Genomic DNA, 18,956 nt, shown 5'->3' with positions numbered 1-18,956 from the left:
AGTCATCACTTACTATTCTACTTAAATGAACAGATTAAGCAATCGCATCATATACCACTCATCGCATCATCAAAAGATTCATTTCAATCAAGTCAAAGTCAAGAAGTTGAAGCAAAAATTCAAATTAACAATAACCAAACAAATCAAAGCAAGAAGTTAATCTAGGAAAGCAGAGTAAAAGAAGACGTCTCTAGAAAAGTTGGAGTGAAGTCACTGTAGAGACTCTTCAACACAAGCGATCAAGTTTGTTAGCTTAGGTAATGGACTCTTTTTCCCGATCAACAGAGCCTCCATAATAAGGCTTCATCCGTTGTCCATTGACTTTGAAGATGTTGCTTCCATCTTCATTCATCAACTCCACTGCTTTATGAGGAAAGACTTCTCATACAATGAATGGATCCGACCACCTCGACTTGAGCTTCCCTGGAACAAGACGAAGATAAGAGTTAGATAATAACACCCGTTGACCCACAACCAAATCCTTCTTGTAGATTTTGCTATCATGTCATCGCTTCATCTGCTCCTTGTAAAGCTTTTCATTTTCGTATACGATGAGTCTTCATTCTGCAAGTTCATTCAGTTGAAGCTCCCACGTATCTCTTGCACTTGCTAAGTTGAGTTTCAACTTCTTCAAGGCCCATTGCGCCTTGTGCTCAAGTTTCAAAGGGAGATGGCATGCCTTCTCATACACTAACACATAGAGGGACATGTCGATCGACGTCTTATACGTAGTTCTGTAGGCCTAAAAAGCCTCATCTAATTGTTGTGTCCAGTCCTTCCTAGAGGTGTTTATCACCTTCTTCAAGATAGATTTGATCTCCCTATTTGAAACTTTCGCTTGACCATTGGTCTACGAGTGATAAACAGTCGCAACCCTGCATTTGACATTAAATTTGAGAAGAAAGTTAAAAATGATGAGGTTAATAAAATGAGTATATTTATTGCTAATCAACGCACGAGGCGTTCCAAAGCGGGAGAAGATATTCTACTTTAAAAATTTGGCCACGGTAGTTGCATCATTCTTTGAGCAGGAAATGGCCTCCACCCACTTGGAGTCATAATCAACTATAACAGGGTCTACTGATGTCCAATAGAGGAAGGGAAGGGACTCATGAAATCTATGCCCCACACATCAAATAGTTCTACTTGTAAAATTGAAATAGGTGGCATCTCATTCTTGTTTGATATGTTGCCTGTCCTTTGACACCGATCACAACTCACCAAATGGGCTCGGGCGTTCTTAAATATAGTTGGCTAAAAGTAGCCACTTCGAAGGACCTTTGCAACAGTCCTCTGCCCCTAAAATGTCCTCCATATGGGGATTCATGACATTGTTCTAAGATACTCTAAACTTCCAATTCTAGAACGCATCTTCATATGATGTGATTAGATCCTAGACGGTACAGAAATGGGTCATCCCAATAATAAAATTTCGATTCATGTATAAGCTTTTTCGTCTGTTGAAAATTATAAACCTCTGACATCTGGCCGCAAAATAGGTAGTTGACTATATCGACGTACTAAGGCTCCCTAGCATTCAAAGTCATCAATTTCTCATCCTGAAAGCAGCCATCTATCTTATTCTCCTTATTCTAAATCTCAATTGTTCTCCAACTGTGACAAATGATCAACAACTTAATTTTCTGTCGCCTTCCTATAATCTCCAAATCAAACTCTTGAAGCAGTAGCACCCATCTAATCAGCTTAGGCTTCGCATCCTTCTTAGTCATCAAATACCTGATCACAAAATGATAAATGTATATGACCGCCTTAGAGCCCACTAAATATGGTTTGAATTTTTCCATAGCGAATACCACGGCTAACATTTCTTTCTCTGTAGTTGTGTAGTTTTCTTGAGCATCGTTAAGGGTCTCACTAGCATAAAAGATGAGATGAAGGATTGTATCCTTGCGCTAACCCAGCACTGCTCCTACTGTGTAGTTGATTGTATCGCACATGAGTTCAAATGGTTGCGTCCAATCCAGTGCCACCAGGATGGGCATAGAGATTAGCGCATCCCTTAGCATGTTGAACACACGAATGCAAGCATTGTCAAAATCATAAGGACTATCCACTTCAAGGAGAATGCTTAAAGGTCGAAAAATTTGGGAGAAACATTTGATGAATCTCTTGTAGAATCCTGTGTGGCCTAAAAAGCTTTTTAACATCTTAACATTCACCGGTGCTGGTAGTTTGGCAATTGCATCAATTTTTGCCTGATCCACCTTTAGACCTGCCTTGGAAACTTTATGGCCCAACATTATGCCCTTAATGACCATGAAGTGACACTTCTCTCAATTGAGGACCAAGTTGGTTTTTTCGCAATTCTTCAACACATTTTTCAAATTGGTGAGGAAGACACTATAGAAATCACCAAAAATAGAGAATTCATCCATAAAGTCTTCCACCAATCGTTCTAAGAACTCTGAGAATATCGCCATCATGCATCACTGAAACATCCCTGGCGCATTGTAGAGCTCGAAGGGTATGTGCCGAAAGGCAAATGTGCCAAAGGGGCAGGTGAATGTTGTCTTCTCTTTATCTTCAGGCGCAATGGTTATCTGGTTATACCTAGAGTACCCATCCAAAAAGCAAAAGAACTCGTTTCTCACGAATCTATCTAGCATTTGATCGATGAACGACAGAGGAAAATTATCCTTTTTGGTTTCCTTGTTGAGTTTGTGGTAATCCATACATATGTGTTAGCCTATGACAGTTCGGGTGGGGATCAACTCATTCTTACTGTTTGCAATTACCGTTATTCTGCCTTTCTTAGGCACGCACTAAACTAGGCTCACCCAGCTGGTGTCAAAGATAGGTTAAATGACTCATGCGTTGAGCCACTTGATTATCTTTTTTTTCACTACTTCATGCATGGTTGGGTTTAGCCTTCGTTGTCTTTCCACTGAGCCTTTTTTTCCCTCTTCCAACCTGATTTTACACATGCAATACGAGGGTTAATCCCCTCAATGTCTGATAATGTTCATCCTATGGCCTTGGTGTACTTTTTCAGGACCTACAATAGGGACATCTCATCATCAGCCGTCAATGCAGAGGAGATAATGATGGGCAGAGTGTCATTATCCCCAAGATAGGCATACTTGAGGTGAGCAGGTAAGGCCTTGAGCTCTAATAGAGGGGGCTTTTCTAGTGACGACTTAATTCTTGCCGCTTCTCGTTCATCTAAATTCAAGGATTTAAAGATCAGGTTAGACGTAGTCACGGCATGGGCAACCTCTTCCATCGCCAATTCTTCTTCTTCTTCTTCTTTTCTCAGTTATTCTTCAAACACTTCCCAGCAATTCATTCCCAAATCATCTATGCGCTGGCAGGTCTTTAACTCATCTGGAAATTTAAATGCGTTGAACACATTGAATTTTACTTACTGCTCATCAACTTTAATGGTTAGCTCTCTTTTCTGCACATCAATCAGCGCACGTCTCGTTTACAAGAATGGGTGTCCAAGGATGATTGGAATATCGGTGTCAACCTCATAATCTAGTATGATGAAGTCTGCCGGAAAGATGAACTTATCAACCTTAGCAAGCACATCTTTAATCCTCCCCTCAGGATATGTTATGGATCTATCTGCTAGCTGTAGGGTTACAATGATGGGTATGGCCTCACCAATTCCCAGCTTCTTGATGATTGAAAGTGGCATCAAGTTGATGCTTGCATCGAGATCACATAACGCATGGCCAACATCTTTGCGGGGAGGGTGTTTTTAACCAATGTGTTGCACTCTTGAGTCAACACAACTGTTTTAAATTCTCCCAACCTTCACCTCTTTGATAATATGTCTTAGAATTTTACATAGTTTGACATATGTTCAAGAGCTTCCGCAAGAGGAATGTTGATATGAAGCAGCTTAAGGACGTCTAGAAATTTCTTGAACTGATGGTTGTCACCCTTCTTTTTCAACCTATTAGATGAATGGTGGTGATGCAGGCAAGACTTCGCTTGCTTTGTTTTTCTCCCTCACTGTAGTAGGATCCTATGACGAAGGCTCTGGATTGGATGATGATGAGGCTTCTTTGTCAGAAGAGTTCGGTGTTACTGGTGGTCTATTGAAAGTTTGAGTAGTATTACTAGGAAGAGTGTTAGTTGATTCAGGATTTGTGAAATTGATTGGGGTCGTAAGAGGTAAATTTTCTAGTATTACTGAAGTAAGTGATGTTAATTTTTCGGAGTCTCGGGAGTCTGCTATCGAATTAGCCATTGTCCTTCCACTTTGCAGTGTAACTGCTTGACATTACTCTTTACCATTATTGCGAGGAGCTTCAATGTCACTTGGCAGGGTGCATGGGGGTCTATTTTTCAATTCACTGGCAATCTGTCCTACATGAATTTCAAGATTCCGGATCGAGGACGCTCAACTTTGGTCATCGCGTCATTCTTTTGGATGTATTCTTTCAAAAGCAACTCTAGGGATGATGATTCTTTGAAACTCAACGCATGATGGGAACTGCTATAGGCATGCTAATGGCCTTGACTGTGCTGATGGAATCCGAGAGGATTTCCTCTATGCACTTGCTGCAAAGGTGCACTTTGCTGCTCAAGTTGTTGCTGGTTTCCTCCCCAAGAAAAGTTTGGGTGATTCTTCCAACCCAAATTGTATGTTTTGCTGAATGGGTTGTTATGAATCGAATAAACGGTCGGAGGGTTTTGCGGGCATACCTCATAAGAGTGAGGTTCTCTACACTGCAAGCAACTCACAGTAGCGACCTAATTTAGCACATTAAGTTTAGTAGAATTGGTGCTCAACACACTTTAATTAATAGCAATCGATTTCATGAGGAAAGTGACTTGAGCCATTTGGGTAGCCAATATGGTCACCGCATCAGACTCAATCAACACACCATCCATTTTGCATTTATCGTAGTTCCTATTGCCACAACCATTATTGACCCATTCGTCAGTGTTCCTTGAGATCCTATCTAGAATAGCTTTAGATTCTGTATATGTCCTTTCCATGATCCCTGTGTTGCTTTCCCACTAGGCAATCTTTGCATAATCTAGCAGAAGTTATGAGTTGGGGTAAGCTATTCACCATTTCCTTTGGTTGGAGAGTTTTAAGACCTGCAAAGCTCAAATGGCCAAATCTACAATGTCAAAGTTGTAACATATCTTCTATAGTTGTGTTAAAACAAACAAATGTTATAAGTTGAGAAACGATTTCTAAAATGAACATGCGATTTGTAGACATTCTTGTATCCATAATAAAGCCTTTCTTAGAATGGAACACATTACATCTACCATGTTGGAACACAATGACAAGTCCTTTCTCTTGCAATGAGTCAATGCTTAATAGGTTGTTTTTCAATTTAGGCACATAGAAAACTTCAGTAATCATTTGTATGGTTCCATTCACTTTCAATCTAATGATCCCTTTCCCCATAACTACCATGTTGGAATTGTTGTCCAATTTTACTGATTCTCTAAATATTTCGTTTAAATCATAGAAATACTCTTTCTTACCACACATATGGTTGTTGCAGCTTAAGTCAAGATACCACACATCGTTTTTGTTGTCTTTGCTCATATTTGTGCTAGCCATCAACAACAGTTCTTCTTCGGTCAGCAAAGTTTGCCCTTCTCCTTATTTGGATATTCCCATAGGAAATGTCCAAGTTTATGATAGTGATAGCATTCAATTGCGGGTTTCTCAAAAGATTGATGCCCTGTCCTCGACCTCGTGATCCTCTTCCATGCCCTCAACCTCATGACTTGTCACCATGAGTGATATTCAAGACATGTTCTTCTTTAACTTGGCCATTCATATGCTGCCCATGCACTAACAAACTCCTTTGCAATCAATGGATAAAGTATCTATATCTTTTGATTCTTTAATAGAACATACCACATAATTGAATTAGGAGTCATGGATCTCAAAAAATATTCAACAATGTCAACATCACCTTTATTGGTACCGACAACTTTCATCTTGTTTAATGCCAAGAGTTCGAGCAAAATACTCATTCACAAATTCTCCTGCCTTCATTTGTAAAACTTGAAATTCCTTTTTGAGCGCTTGAAAATGGGCACGTTTGACTTGAATTGTACCTTGATACTTCTTCTTCATGGAATCCCATATGCTCTTCGATGTATCTTTATTTAGAATGGTTTCTAAGATTGAGCGATCCAAAACTTTAAATAAATAATTTTTTTGCCTTCAAATCTTTTAGCTTTTGATCATCAATATTCTTCTTTTGTGCATCTACGAGAACCACATCTTCTACTACTACAAAAATTCTGTTTTCTATCAAACACCAATACTCCTTCGAATGTAGAAAATTTTCCATGAGCATTGCCTAATGATCATAATGGTCATCAAATTTTGGAACTGTTGATTGCACAAAGGAACTTGAACCCTCCATGTTCTTATAGATTCAACTAAGTTTAATCGAAGGCTATGGTGGCTATGGTACCATCGTATGTTTTTCGTCTATTTCATATATATATATAGTTCGTAACCAACACCTTAACTTTGAATGAACTTTGTTTCTCTCATATTTTCCCCAACTCCGTTATACAAAGTATATATAATAGGATAGCAGTCGAGCTAATCAATTAAGTATATATAAGCCCTACCACAGTCTCTCTCATCCTCTCTCCCTCTTAAACGTGAAGCTCCCGCCCCGCTCTTCAGTTTCGTTTTCCAGCCGCAGAAGACCCGTTCACCTGTCCAGTCCTTTCTCTCCGGCGACTGTTCTTACTCCCCGACAGCGCGCAGTTCGCAACAGCAAGCATCCGAGCGGCTTGTTCTCCCCCTCCCGCGACTGTTCGTCGTTCACCTCAGTGTAGCGGCGCGACTTCTCCCTTCCCGGCGACGTATCTGGCGAATTGACTCTCAGAGGCGTGTTTTCTGGCATCTGTGACGATTTTCTGCGGCATACACGTTTTCGGCAAGTATAGCGACGTTTTACTTCGTCTCGACAAGGTTTGACATTTACCCGCACTCAATCGACTTTAGTTTTGTGTTACTCACTCCCTAACGACTTCAAATATACAGGATTAAGCTTATTGGAACTCCAAATAGGAAGCATTTGACGCCGTTTGGCTGCTTTCAGTAGGTAACTATTCGTTCTAAACTCTTTCGAACTCAATTTTAGGTGTTTTAGAATTGTCCCTAACACTTGGGGGCTCTTGTTTGTTGACTTTGAGTAGTTTCGGACGAATTCGAACACTTCTTAGTAAAGTTTTGAACCCATTTGGTGAGTTTCAGTGGGTAACAACACACGTTAAACCTTTTCGATTTTGTTTTAAATACTGTAAATTAGTTTACAACTCTTGCGAGCTCTCTATTTGTAATTCGAGACTGATTCGGAGTATTTGAATTATGGTTTAAGGTTTTTTTGGATGAGTATATTCATTCTAAACATTCTTTGGATTGTGAATAAGGTTTCAAATTGAGTTCTAACTTGGGAACCTTGTTTTTATTGTTTTAGATTAGATATTTTTGTTGGGTTCACTGGTTTGGTACATTTGTTTTGCCTCCTATTAGTTGGGTTTAGTGTTGTGAACTTCTTGTTATTTTTCTTTAAGTTCAGGTCAGAAATTAATCTTGTTTTGATCCAAGTTGTCGTTAGCAGTTTAATTTAGTTGCATGTTCCCTTTAAGTTTGGATCATATCAATTATTTCAGGTGGTTTGTTTAATGTTTTGAAGTTTTGAAATTTTTAGTCTTGTACGTTTAGGTTCTTCGAACAAAGATTAGAATGGTAGTTTGTGTAATTGTCTTGATGTTGAGCCTAGGATTAAGTAGGTATGAGGGTTTGGTAATGTTCCTAGTTCATTACAGTTGGTATCAGGACCTACTAGGTTGTTTAGTTAGTGCTAATGGTCTTTCTCAGCTTCTCTCTATCACTAAGTATGTGAACTTATAATTTTGCTTTAATGTTCGATTTGACTGGATTGATTGCCTCCCATGATTATGCTTGACTTGCTCGTTTGCTAGTAGCCATAGGATGCTCCTATAGTTAGCTAGATAGTTTGTGTCTATCTTGTGCATGTCGTTGTTGTTGGTTAGTAGTGTACAATGCTACCATAGTTGACTAGATAGCATGTGTTGAAAATAGGGTTTTTACCCTAGGAGTATTTTTGTATTATCTCTCACCTTAGGGCTCTCTACTGTCTATTTATTCACCCTGTTCTCTTGTATTCAGTGTATCAATTAAGAATAATAAGAAAAGATCTGTATCGTGGTTTTTCTCCCTGTTCTAGGGTTTCCACATAAACTGTGTGTTGGTTTCTCTCCTTTATTATTTTCATCATGGTATCAGATCAAGGGGACGAAACCCTAGCCATTATGGAAGAGAACCATCCATAGTCGCCTTCAGCTGGTGAATCTTCGAGTTTTGATATGAAAATTGCTATTTGGGCTGCGGTAAAGGAGTGTTTTCAAGCTGCCTTACCGGAATTAATTTATGCCGTCCAGTTGCAGTCAACAAAGCCGCTGTCAATGGGAGCCGCACACGGACAGATCTGAAGAATACGCAAACAGAGCCGATTTGCCTCGTCTCGCGCCGCCGTCGACTGATCTGGCTCAGATCAGGTACGGTTGCAGCAACCCCTCAGACCCACCGCGAGGCAGATTAGATCTGGCTCTGATCGGGGACGTCTGCATCTGCAGTAACCCTTCGGCAGACAGAGTCTCTTCGACAGCTCCCAATCGTGCCTTCGACCTGCAGATACTCGACGAACAGGCTGGGCTTCTGATCGCGCCTAGGGCTTCAGACCTTCAACAGCTTCCGATCGTGCCTAGGGCTTCGGCTTCGACCTGCAAAAACTCGACCGCGTCGGTGTACCCTAGGGTTTTCGCGTCAGATCCGGCGAACCCACTCGTTCGGCAAGGAGAACAGGACCTCTTCGATTCTACCCTAGGTGCATCTGACTAGCGGCAGCCCGCAGCCACCTCGAGCAACACAACCGACCGGGATCCTCGTACCTACCGGCGACCATCTTCCTGCCGGCGACATGTGGTCAGTCAACTATGGCAGCCCAGTTTCCAGCTGCTCGTAGTTCGGTTCATTACTCCGACGATGTAAGACAACGGTTGGCCTCTCTGCACCAGCAGATTTCAGATCTTGATACAATGCTTGGCACAAATCCCCAACAACCTATTTGTCTAGAGAATCCGGTAAACTTGTTCTCTATTTTGTCCAATACAACTTACTTAACTGGTTCAATGGGCAATTCTGCAGGAATTCTGGTCGGAGAAAAACTAAATGGGGAGAATTATTTCTCATGGTCCTAGTCGATTAGAATGGCCCTAGAAGGAAGGCATAAATTCAGGTATCTGACAGGAGAAATTCCGCAACCTATCCCAGGTGATCCTCAAGGAAGAATCTGGAAAGGGGAGGATTCTCTGTTACGGTCTGTTCTTATCAACAGTATGGAGCCCCAGATTGGCCGACCTTTACTGTATGCAGCAATCACCAGAAATATTTGGGAGGTAGTCATGGACTTGTACTCGAAATGACAGAACGCATCCTGGTTGTACACGTTACACAAACAGGTCCATGAATGCAAGCAAGGGACCATGGACGTTACTTCCTACTTCAATAAACTATCAGTGTTTTGGCAAGAGATGGATTTGTGTTGGGAGATTGTCTGGAATTGTGCACAAGATAGGGCGCAGTATTTGAAACTTGAAGAGGCAAATCGGATTTGTGTGTTTTTGGCTGGATTGAACCCAAAAAATTTGACAATGTTCGAAGTACCATATTGGGTCAACGACCTACCCCATCTCTCAGAGAGGTGTGTTCAGAGATTCGACTAGAAGAAGACCGATCACAGGCTATGAACAATCTTGTGATAGCCTCTATTGATGCATCAGCCTTTGTTTCAAAGGCGTCCAATTCCGACAGTGATAAAAAGCCCACACCTGTCTATGAGTATTATAAGAAGTCGTGACATACGAAGGATCAATGTTGGAAGTTGCACGGCAGACCTCCAAACAGTAAGAAACGACAGTCACATGACAGATTAAACTCCGGGCGTGCTTTTGTAAGTGATTCTGTTACTTAGAATACACAGCATCAGTCCTCAACCAATAGTAAGACCAATTTGAATGCTGTCGAGGTGAGTGTCATTGCTCAATCAGGTACATTCCCATCTTTTGGTCTTATTAGCATTAATGGCAAGAAACCCTGGATCGTAGATTCAGGGGCCACAGATCATCTCACTAGTTCTTCAGAGTTGTTTGTTTTTTACTGTCCAAGTGTCGGGAATGAACGTATCAGAATTGCAGACGGGTCTTTTGCCTCGGTTGCAGGGAAAGGGAATACCTCCCCGTTTGATGGTTTTGTATTACGTGATACACTTCATGTGCCTAAAATCTCATATAATCTTTTATCGGTCAGTAAAATTACAAGAGATCTAAACTGTAAGGCTATTTTCTCACCAGATTCTGTTGTGTTTCAGGATCAGAAGTCGGGGATGACGATTGACATTGCCCGGCACGATAGTGGGCTCTACTTCCTTTTTTACGATGCTTCTTCTAGGGAGGATCACAACACTGGTTTTATGTCTTTAAAGTTTTCTACTTCTGAAAATGACTTTATGTTATGACATTATCGTTTAGGACATCCGAACTTTCAGTATATGAAATATTTATTTTCGCATTTATTCCGCAATATTAATATAGCGTCTCTAAATTGTGATGTATGCATTTGTGCCAAACAAAGCCGTATTTTGTTTCATTCTCAACCTTATAAGCCATTCAGTCCCTTCTCCCTCATTCATAGTGATGTCTGGGGACCATCACCAACTACTACCTCTACTGGTAAATGTTGGTTCGTCACCTTCATAGACGACCATACACACCTTACTTGGGTGTTCTTACTTGCCGATAAGTCAGAGGTGTTTTCTACCTTTAAACAATTTTATACCATGGTTGAAATCCAGTTCCATGCCAAAATTGGGATTTTGAGGAGTGATAATGGACGAGAGTTCTTTAACTACTCTTTCCATGACTTTCTTGTGTCTAAGGGAATTGTCCACCAGAACTCGTGTGCTTATACTCCCCAACAAAATGGAGTAACCAAGCGTAAAAATCGCCATCTGGTGGAGGTTGCCCGGTCTTTAATGTTGTCTGCCACTCTTCCGTCCTACTTGTGGGGGGATGCCATTCTTACAGCGGCTCACCTCATCAATCGTATGCCTTCTCGTTTTCATGACTTTCATAATCCCTTGGACCTTTTCAAAGAATCCTTTCAAACTACTCGCCTGATTTCTGATGTACCCCTCCATGTCTTCGGCTGTGTCGCGTTTGTCCACTCCCATGGCCCAAATCGTACAAAATTCCACCCTTGTGCTCAAAAATGTGTTTTTGTTGGGTACCCTCTTCACCAACGTGGGTATAAATGCTATCATCCGTCCTCTCGAAAATTCTTTGTCTCCATGGACATTACTTTCATTGAAGACCAGCCTTTCTTCCCCGTTAGTCATCTTCAGGGGGAGAACCTAAGTGAAGAGCCTAACTGGTCCACCTATGATATTCCCTTAGGGGATTCCACCTTGATTCCTTCTACTAGTTTTGAAAAAGTTTGTCCTGTCCTCCCTATCAACTAGATTCCTTGGATAACCTACTATAGGAAGAATCGTAGAAAGGAAGAATTGCCACCTATTGATTAGCCGGCTCCGGTCCAGGAATCAGACCTTGCATCTAGTTCAGGTACGTGTATTCCTGAAACTAATGATGTTGATATATGTATGGAGACTGACAAGTGCAAGGAAGAAAAGGATGAAGGAGGTGGAGGTGGCAATACTGAATATGTGACAGATGAAGAAACAGCTAAGAGTGATAATAGTAAAGGGAAAAGCCCTGCTGTTGACAAGGAAGTGGAAGATACTACTGAAAGTCTTGATTTACAGGTGACCAGTCATGCTGAGAAACCAAAAGAGGTGAAAAATCATGATGCCTCTCTCGATCTTCCAATAGCACTAAGGAAAGGTACTCGTTCATGCGTAAAGTATTCTATGCACAGCTACATGACATGTAATAATTTGTCTCCTGAATTTAAAGCTTTTACTACAAGCTTGGACGGTCCCAAGCAGTATTCGTGAAGCAATGGAGAACTCTGAATGGAAAATGGCTGTTATGGAAGAAATGAGGACGCTTGAGAAAAATGGCACATGGGAACAGGTGCCTTTACCTGAAGAGGCACAAGACAGTTGGATGCAAATGGGTATTCACTGTAAAATACAAATCAGATGGGACAATTGATCGATATAAGGCCAGACTTGTTGCTAAAGGTTTCACCCAGACTTACGGAGTTGATTACTCTGAAACGTTCTCTCCCATAGCCAAACTCAATACTATTCGGGTTTTGTTGTCAATTGCTGTAAACAAAGATTGGCCACTGCATCAGTTGGACGTTAAAAATGCGTTTTTTAATAGAGAACTTGAAGAGGAAGTCTATATGAGCCCGCCTCTAGGATTCGAGAGTCAGTTCAAGCACAGAGTTTTACAGACTGAAAAAATCCTCATATGGACTGAAACAGTCCCCAAGGGCTTGGTTTGATAGGTTCACCACATTTGTTAAAGCACAGGGGTACAACCAAGGGCATTCAGATCATACACTATTTACGAAACGGTCTGACTCCGGGAAGATTGCCGTCCTCATAGTGTATGTCGATGATATTGTTCTGTCCGGCGATGATGAGAATGAAATTATGAGGCTTAAAACGAGAATGGCCAGAGAATTTGAAATTAAAGACCTTGGTAAGCTGAGATACTTTCTGGGAATGGAGGTGGCTCGATCAAGAGAAGGTATTTCAGTGTCGCAAAGGAAATATACACTTGACTTGCTCAAAGAAACAGGCATGACTGGTTGTAAACCTGCTGACACACCTGTGGAGTATAATGCAAAACTTGGTGTTACAAACAACGGAGTTCCTGTTAGTAAGAAAAAGGTACTAGAGGTTGGTTGGGAAGTTGATCTACCTGTCCCATACAAGTAAGGGTCTAATGTTCAGGAAGTCTGGGAAAAGGACTATTGAAGCCTACATAGATTCTGATTGGGCAGGCTCTGTCATTGATAGAAAGTCGACCTCTGGATATTGCACCTTTGTCTGGGGTAACCTTGTCACCTGGCGAAGTAAGAAACAGGGAGTGGTGGCTAGGAGTAGTGCTGAAGCTGAGTACAGTGCAATAAGTTTAGGGATATGTGAAGAAATCTAGTTAAATAAGGTGTTGACTGATCTTTACTAAGACAGGGATCTTCCAATGAAGTTGTTTTGTGATAATAAAGCTACAATAAGCATCGCAAATAACCCAGTTCAGCATGACAGAACCAAACATGTAGAGATCGACAGACACTTCATTAAAGAAAGACTGGATAATGGGAGCATTTGTATCCCCTGTATCCCTTCTAATCAACAAGTGGCAGATGTTCTCACCAAGGGGCTACTGAGACCTAATTTTGATTGTTGTCTTAGCAAGTTGGGTCTTATTGATATTTATGCACCAACTTGAGGAGGAGTGTTGAAAATAGGGTTTTTACCCTAGGGGTATTTTTGTAATTGTCTCTATTTATTCACCTTGTTCTCTTGTATTCAGTGTATCAATTAAGAATAATAAGAAGAGATCTGTATCGTGGTTTTTCTCCCTGTTTGTCTTGTGCTTGTTGCGTGCTAGTAGGATTAGGATTCTACCTTAGAATTAGGTTAGTGTCCTTGAACTTTAGTTTGCCAGTGAGTTGGTTGAGTGACTGTGCCCCTTGAACACATGTCTCTTCTTTCAGCTTCCATTTGATAGGCTTGTTTGTTTAGGCTTAACAAATTAATAAGTTGGTCCAACAAGTCATCTGGACTTCATCCCATAATATGGGGTCGGCATCAAAAAGGGAGAGAAAATCACAAGCAACTGATAGTGGGTCTGAAGATTATGAAGACATGGATGATTTTGAACTTCCTGTAAGTCGGTATTTTTTTAATATAGTCATTTATTTTCTTCAAACTCTATAGCTTCTCTAATTGAGCTTTATAACTAGGTTGGGGAAGAGGAATACTTTAGTGACGAAAATGACAATTCAGAGAATGGAGAAGAAATGGAAGAGGATGAGGAAGAAGAAGCTGAAGACGATGAGGATGAAGAACAATTAGAAGAGGAAGATGGAGGGGAGGAGGACCGTAAAGATGCCGAGATTGAGGAACTTGAGAAAGAATATATGGATCTTCGTCACCAGGAGCAGTAAGAAATCATTAAATTCTTTTCATTGCTGCCTTTTACACTTAAGTCACTGTTTGTTTTCAGGAATTATTCATACAATAGAGAAGATTACGAATGGAGTGTGAATTTTTGTCCTAATTATCTTTCTCTCTCTTCTCTTTCAGACTTCAAAGTTTCTTCGATGTTGGGCTTTTAAAGTCCACACTTAAGTTTCTTTCATAAATCATCTTTTTCATCTAAATTAATTATAACGGGAACAATTGATAAAGATTTGACTGTGTTTATTGTAGAGTTCTAATCTCTTTTATTCTCAGAAACTACATGTAATTCTATTTTTTTTGCATTTTCAAATTTTGATGTGTTCTATATAATTTTATTTTTGGTGCATTTCAATTATTTTTGTATATTCTTTCCTTTTTTCGATGAATGCCTGGTTTCTTACCAAAAAAAAAATGTTTGATTCAGAGACATTTTGAAGAATTTGAAGCAACATAAGGATGAAGATTTTCTTAAAGGTCAAGCCGTAAAGAATCAAAGGGTATATCAATGCTTCCATTTTATGATCTACCAAATAGGTTCAAGTATATGTGCAATGGAATATAATTGGCGAAGTTCCAGTGTTCTTACCGTTTGTTGGAAAATCTAAGATTCTCATAATGTTCCTTCTTATGGTTTTAGGCTTTGTGGGACAAAAGTCTTGAGCTTAGATTTTTGCTTCAGAAGGCATTCTCCAACTCAAATAGATTGCCAAAGGTCTCTTGGTAGCAAACTATCATTTCTTGAAATCCGCTTGCCATATTTTCAAGTGAAAATATTTAGTTCTAAATAGTATATGTTTGTCTGCAGGAGCCAATTAAGTCCTCATTTTGTGAATTAGACAAGGGTGTTGAGGTGGCATATTCAGATTTGATTACATCATCAAAGAACACTTTGAATTCTTTATGGGAACTGCAAGAGGTTTGATTTTTCATAAAACATTGTTCCTTCTATTCATGATCATGATGCCATGGCTGTTACCTCTTCTATTAATTCTGGTACTCTGTTTTGACAGGCTTTACTTGAAAATAATAAGCATATCGTTCAAGCCACCGATGGTATGGAAATTTTCATCTCTGTGTCTTTCAGTACTAGGAAGACTTCTTTTTTGAGAAAATTTGATTTATTGAACTTTTATTGAGAAGAAAAGAAAGAATACAAGGGTAGTAAGTAAATTTTATCATGCACATTATAGTTATTAGCCCATTGAGATAGAGGAGTGAGCATTAACTTCGATGGGATAGTTGGGTTTGCTTACTGTGTATTCCTTTCACAAACAGGAGTTTGGACTATTCTTAAGGCAGTGGGCTTGTTAAGTCAATTATGCACAGCAAATCTTTTTTTTGGAAGTTGTGCTGGGCATGATCATCATTTCATAATATTATGATTTACGTATTGCTAGTACCAACATGAACCCATGAGATACTTCTCGAATTTATGCACTTAAGAAAAATTGTTTTCCTCATGGACCTGTGAGATACCTCACGAGCTTTTTCTTCTTGTACTATTGATACTGAATGTGTTTGTTGCATGTGTGGACCAATAGTTATAATTGGTGCATGCGTTAACACTGACTGAGCTTTTCTCTCTTTTTTTTGGACACTTCGATCCTTCTATTGGCCATCCAGGAGGAACTGCAAAGCTTTTGGAGTCTTCCAGAATCTCAAATACTCAAAATGAAAATGATGAAGATTGGTTCCGAGTTGCTCAGATGCATCAGAGGTGCTCCCTTTTTTTTTTTTTTTTTTTAACAAAGCACCATTATGGTCAACTCTCATTCACCTTTTTTTTTTTTTCTTTCTGAAAATTAGTATAGTTTGAATCTTTTTAGCCAGTTTAGACTAATCAAACAATCACTTTCCTTGAAGAAAGGATTAGGCTGCATGGGGGCTTAGTTTTCCACGGGTAGATAGTCATAGTTTGATAAGTTAGAAAACGGTGGTCTAAACCAAGAGTGTGCAAGTCGAGCATTATATGTTGAATCGTTGATATATGCATTTATGCGGCACAGAAGCAGCCTCTGTATTTGCTGTTTTTGCCGTTGACTTAATGTTAAAAATGGGCTGGGGTGTGTGTTGTGTTCTGGTTTGTTGGAGTTCCTCTTCCATCCGCTTTTTAGAGAGAAGGGCCATTTTTTTGTGATTTGTTAGGGTGTGTGCTTTGATGTGGGATATTTGGGGGGAGAGGAATAATGGATTGTTGAGAGTATGGACAGGGATCTTAGCGAGATTTCATGTTTTTCTTTGGGCTTTGGTATTGAAACTTTTTTATAATTATTTGCTAGGTAACATCTTACTTGGTTAAAAACCTTTCTTTAGAGGGGTACTTTTGTGGGCTTGTTTTTTTTTTGTCTTTGCATTCTTGTATTCTTTCATTTTTTTCCTCGATAGTTGTTGATTCTATCCAAAAAAAGAAATGTTAAATATGGGCTTAAAAAAAATTGGTTCTCCTTTCTTCAACTTTCTTGATGAAGCATGCCCTCTCTCTCCCCAACAACAATTGTAGACGAGCATAGATATAGGACTAACCTAATGATGAAAACATGAATAGATATATGTCCAATTGATAATAATGGAGATGGGGATCTATATAGTGATTGTCATCAATTCTCTTTATGACGGTGTATGAAGATGTTAAATGATAGTTATAAATGAATATTTCCGGAGGATTTGTGTAGCTTCTAGGAAATGGATGTTGAAGAAGAAGCTACATGTGTTGGTATGTTGCAGGATAGGGGCTTTCAGGGACAAGTCAATTGACAAATGGCATAGGAAAACACAAGTCACAACAGGTGCTGCAGCTATTAAAGGCAAATTGCAGGCCTTCAATCAGGTTAGCTCTTTGCTTATTTCCCCGCTTGCTTGGTTTGTGTGAGAAATGGCTGTGCTAACTTATTCTGTTGATGGTAACAGAATATCAGCGAACAGGTAGCTGCATATATGAGAGATCCAAGTAGGATGCTTAATCAAATGCAGCTTAGGAGATCAACTGTACACGTATTTGGAATGGTAACAATGAGCAAATCCTTGTCCTTCAGTATTCCACTTTCTTTCTCTGAATGCTAATGCTGTTAATGCTATTATGCATGGCAATGACAGGTTCTTGACGATAGCAAGAGCAAGGGGCAGGTAAATACTGTCTTTATCTTTATTTCTTTCGATATTCCTTGGAAATTTTAATGTTTTCTCATTAACGACTCTTATTATGGTTAGGAAGCACAAGCTGAAGGAGGTGATGCTGAACTTCTGGACGACTCTGAATTCTATCAGCAATTGTTGAAGGAGTTCTTTGAGACAATTGATCCAAATTCATCTGGTAAAGATTTTCTCTCATCATAAAATGTTAGTTAATAAGAACTTTTAAGAAAGCAAAAGAAAATTACTATGAAAAATAATTATAATGCTTTATTTGAGAATGGAGATGATAGATGTTGGGGTGGGATGATGATAGTTAAGGATGTTTGTGTGAATATGTAAACAGAGACAGCGTTTTATGCATTGAAAAAGTTGCAAACAAAGAAGAGAAAGATAGTCGATCGGCGAGCCTCGAAGAGTCGGAAGATAAGGTGAGATTTAGATCATTTGTAATGATATGTTTTCTGGATTTCAGTGTTTTGATTGTTTGTGTGAAGATTGATTTGATTTGATCACTTCTTGTAGATACACTATCCACGAAAAGATAGTGAACTTCATGACTCCTATGCCTGTGGATCTTCACCAAGCCACTCCCAAACTAGTCAACAACATCTTTGGTTTGAAACTCCACAAGTCAACTACGACCACAGCCGTTTAGTACATCTATTTGTATTTCGCCCCCACTTTTTTAGATTTTTTGTCATTTTACTTGTTTGTTTATCGAGCTCCTTCGGTCTTTACACCACCATTTCAAGGTTCTTGAGTTATTGCAACTTTAATCTTAATGCGTTCCTTGAATTGGACAGTTTTGTTTACGTGTTGAAATATCAATTATACACCTATTTTGCCTATTTGTTTACCTTTTTTTATATTAGGTTTGCCTATGCATCTGGGTATTCAATGGGGTTGCGACATTCATAATAATCACTTGATTAATCTCCCTAATAATTATTGGATTCAAGTAGATTACAATTTAATGACTCAAATCGAGATCATCATGGGACAAGACGGAGATGGCTTTGTTATTCCTTATTTCAATCTTCAACTGTGTGAAAAACAGCGGGAGATTTGTGATTTGTGAGGATAGAGTTCGTCGTAGAAAAATTCTGCATTTCATTTTTTAATAATTTTAAATTAATTATTAACCAAATAAAAGTTTTTATATTAAATAAATTTCTAATACATCCTTATTCAAAGAAAATATTGTAAAACTTCTTAATAAAAATAATTATGTTTCTAAAAGTTATGATTTACATATTACAACATTACAACATTCGGGATTTAAGAAATAGAAAAGATTTAATATTAAACCATTCACATCTTAGAAATGTATTAAAGTAAGATTAAAAAAATTAGAAATGGACTAATGGTTGAAGCTATGATTTTTGTGTGATGTATATATGTGTGTGTGTTTTATGGTTTTTGTGTTATATTTATCGAGGTGGGGACAAGAATTTAATCCCCTAGCCAATGGGCAGAAAATTGTCCTTCCCCCATTTCTCCTTCAATTGAGACTTTAAAAGTCATGCCTCGTGGCATTGAACAATTTTCTAACTATTTTTTTTATGTAAATAAATAACATATTTATATAGAGTAGCACTGCTCAAGTCA

General features: G+C 39.2%; 1 protein-coding gene across 3 annotated transcripts; it reads left to right on the top strand.

Annotated features, from left to right (window-relative positions):
* Positions 1-6,408: 6,408 nt before the first annotated feature.
* On the top strand, positions 6,409-18,196 carry LOC120086168 (rRNA processing protein-like protein). 3 transcript variants are annotated; one of them, XM_039042677.2, is made up of 15 exons: positions 6,409-6,940; positions 7,013-7,073; positions 13,776-13,919; positions 13,997-14,196; positions 14,641-14,713; positions 14,854-14,928; positions 15,022-15,132; positions 15,227-15,269; positions 15,840-15,933; positions 16,941-17,043; positions 17,124-17,219; positions 17,310-17,339; positions 17,424-17,526; positions 17,692-17,776; positions 17,871-18,196. In XM_039042677.2, the coding sequence occupies exons 3-15, from the start codon at positions 13,830-13,832 to the stop codon at positions 18,001-18,003; spliced, it is 1,236 nt and encodes a 411-aa protein (XP_038898605.1). In that variant the 5' UTR covers positions 6,409-6,940; positions 7,013-7,073; positions 13,776-13,829; the 3' UTR covers positions 18,004-18,196. The 3 variants fall into 3 exon arrangements, with proteins under 3 accessions (XP_038898605.1, XP_038898621.1, XP_038898614.1); XM_039042693.2 differs by having other exon boundaries at positions 13,748-13,919; XM_039042686.2 differs by having other exon boundaries at positions 10,425-13,919.
* Positions 18,197-18,956: the final 760 nt, after the last annotated feature.

The sequence above is a fragment of the Benincasa hispida genome, chromosome 1 (assembly GCF_027475165.1).
Source record: "Benincasa hispida cultivar pf3 chromosome 1, pf3_genome.v1.1, whole genome shotgun sequence".
Lineage (NCBI taxonomy): Eukaryota > Viridiplantae > Streptophyta > Magnoliopsida > Cucurbitales > Cucurbitaceae > Benincasa > Benincasa hispida.
Note: the sequence above shows the minus strand (reverse complement) of the source record. Positions and strands in the feature narration are given on the sequence as shown.

Coding starts and splice junctions, on each gene's coding strand:
- LOC120086168 (XM_039042677.2), top strand. CDS start 13,830: ATGGGGTCGGCATCAAAAAGGGAGAGAAAATCACAAGCAACTGATAGT. Junction 13,920..13,996: donor TGGATGATTTTGAACTTCCT/GTAAGTCGGTAT, acceptor CTTTATAACTAG/GTTGGGGAAGAGGAATACTT. Junction 17,044..17,123: donor AATTGCAGGCCTTCAATCAG/GTTAGCTCTTTG, acceptor TGATGGTAACAG/AATATCAGCGAACAGGTAGC.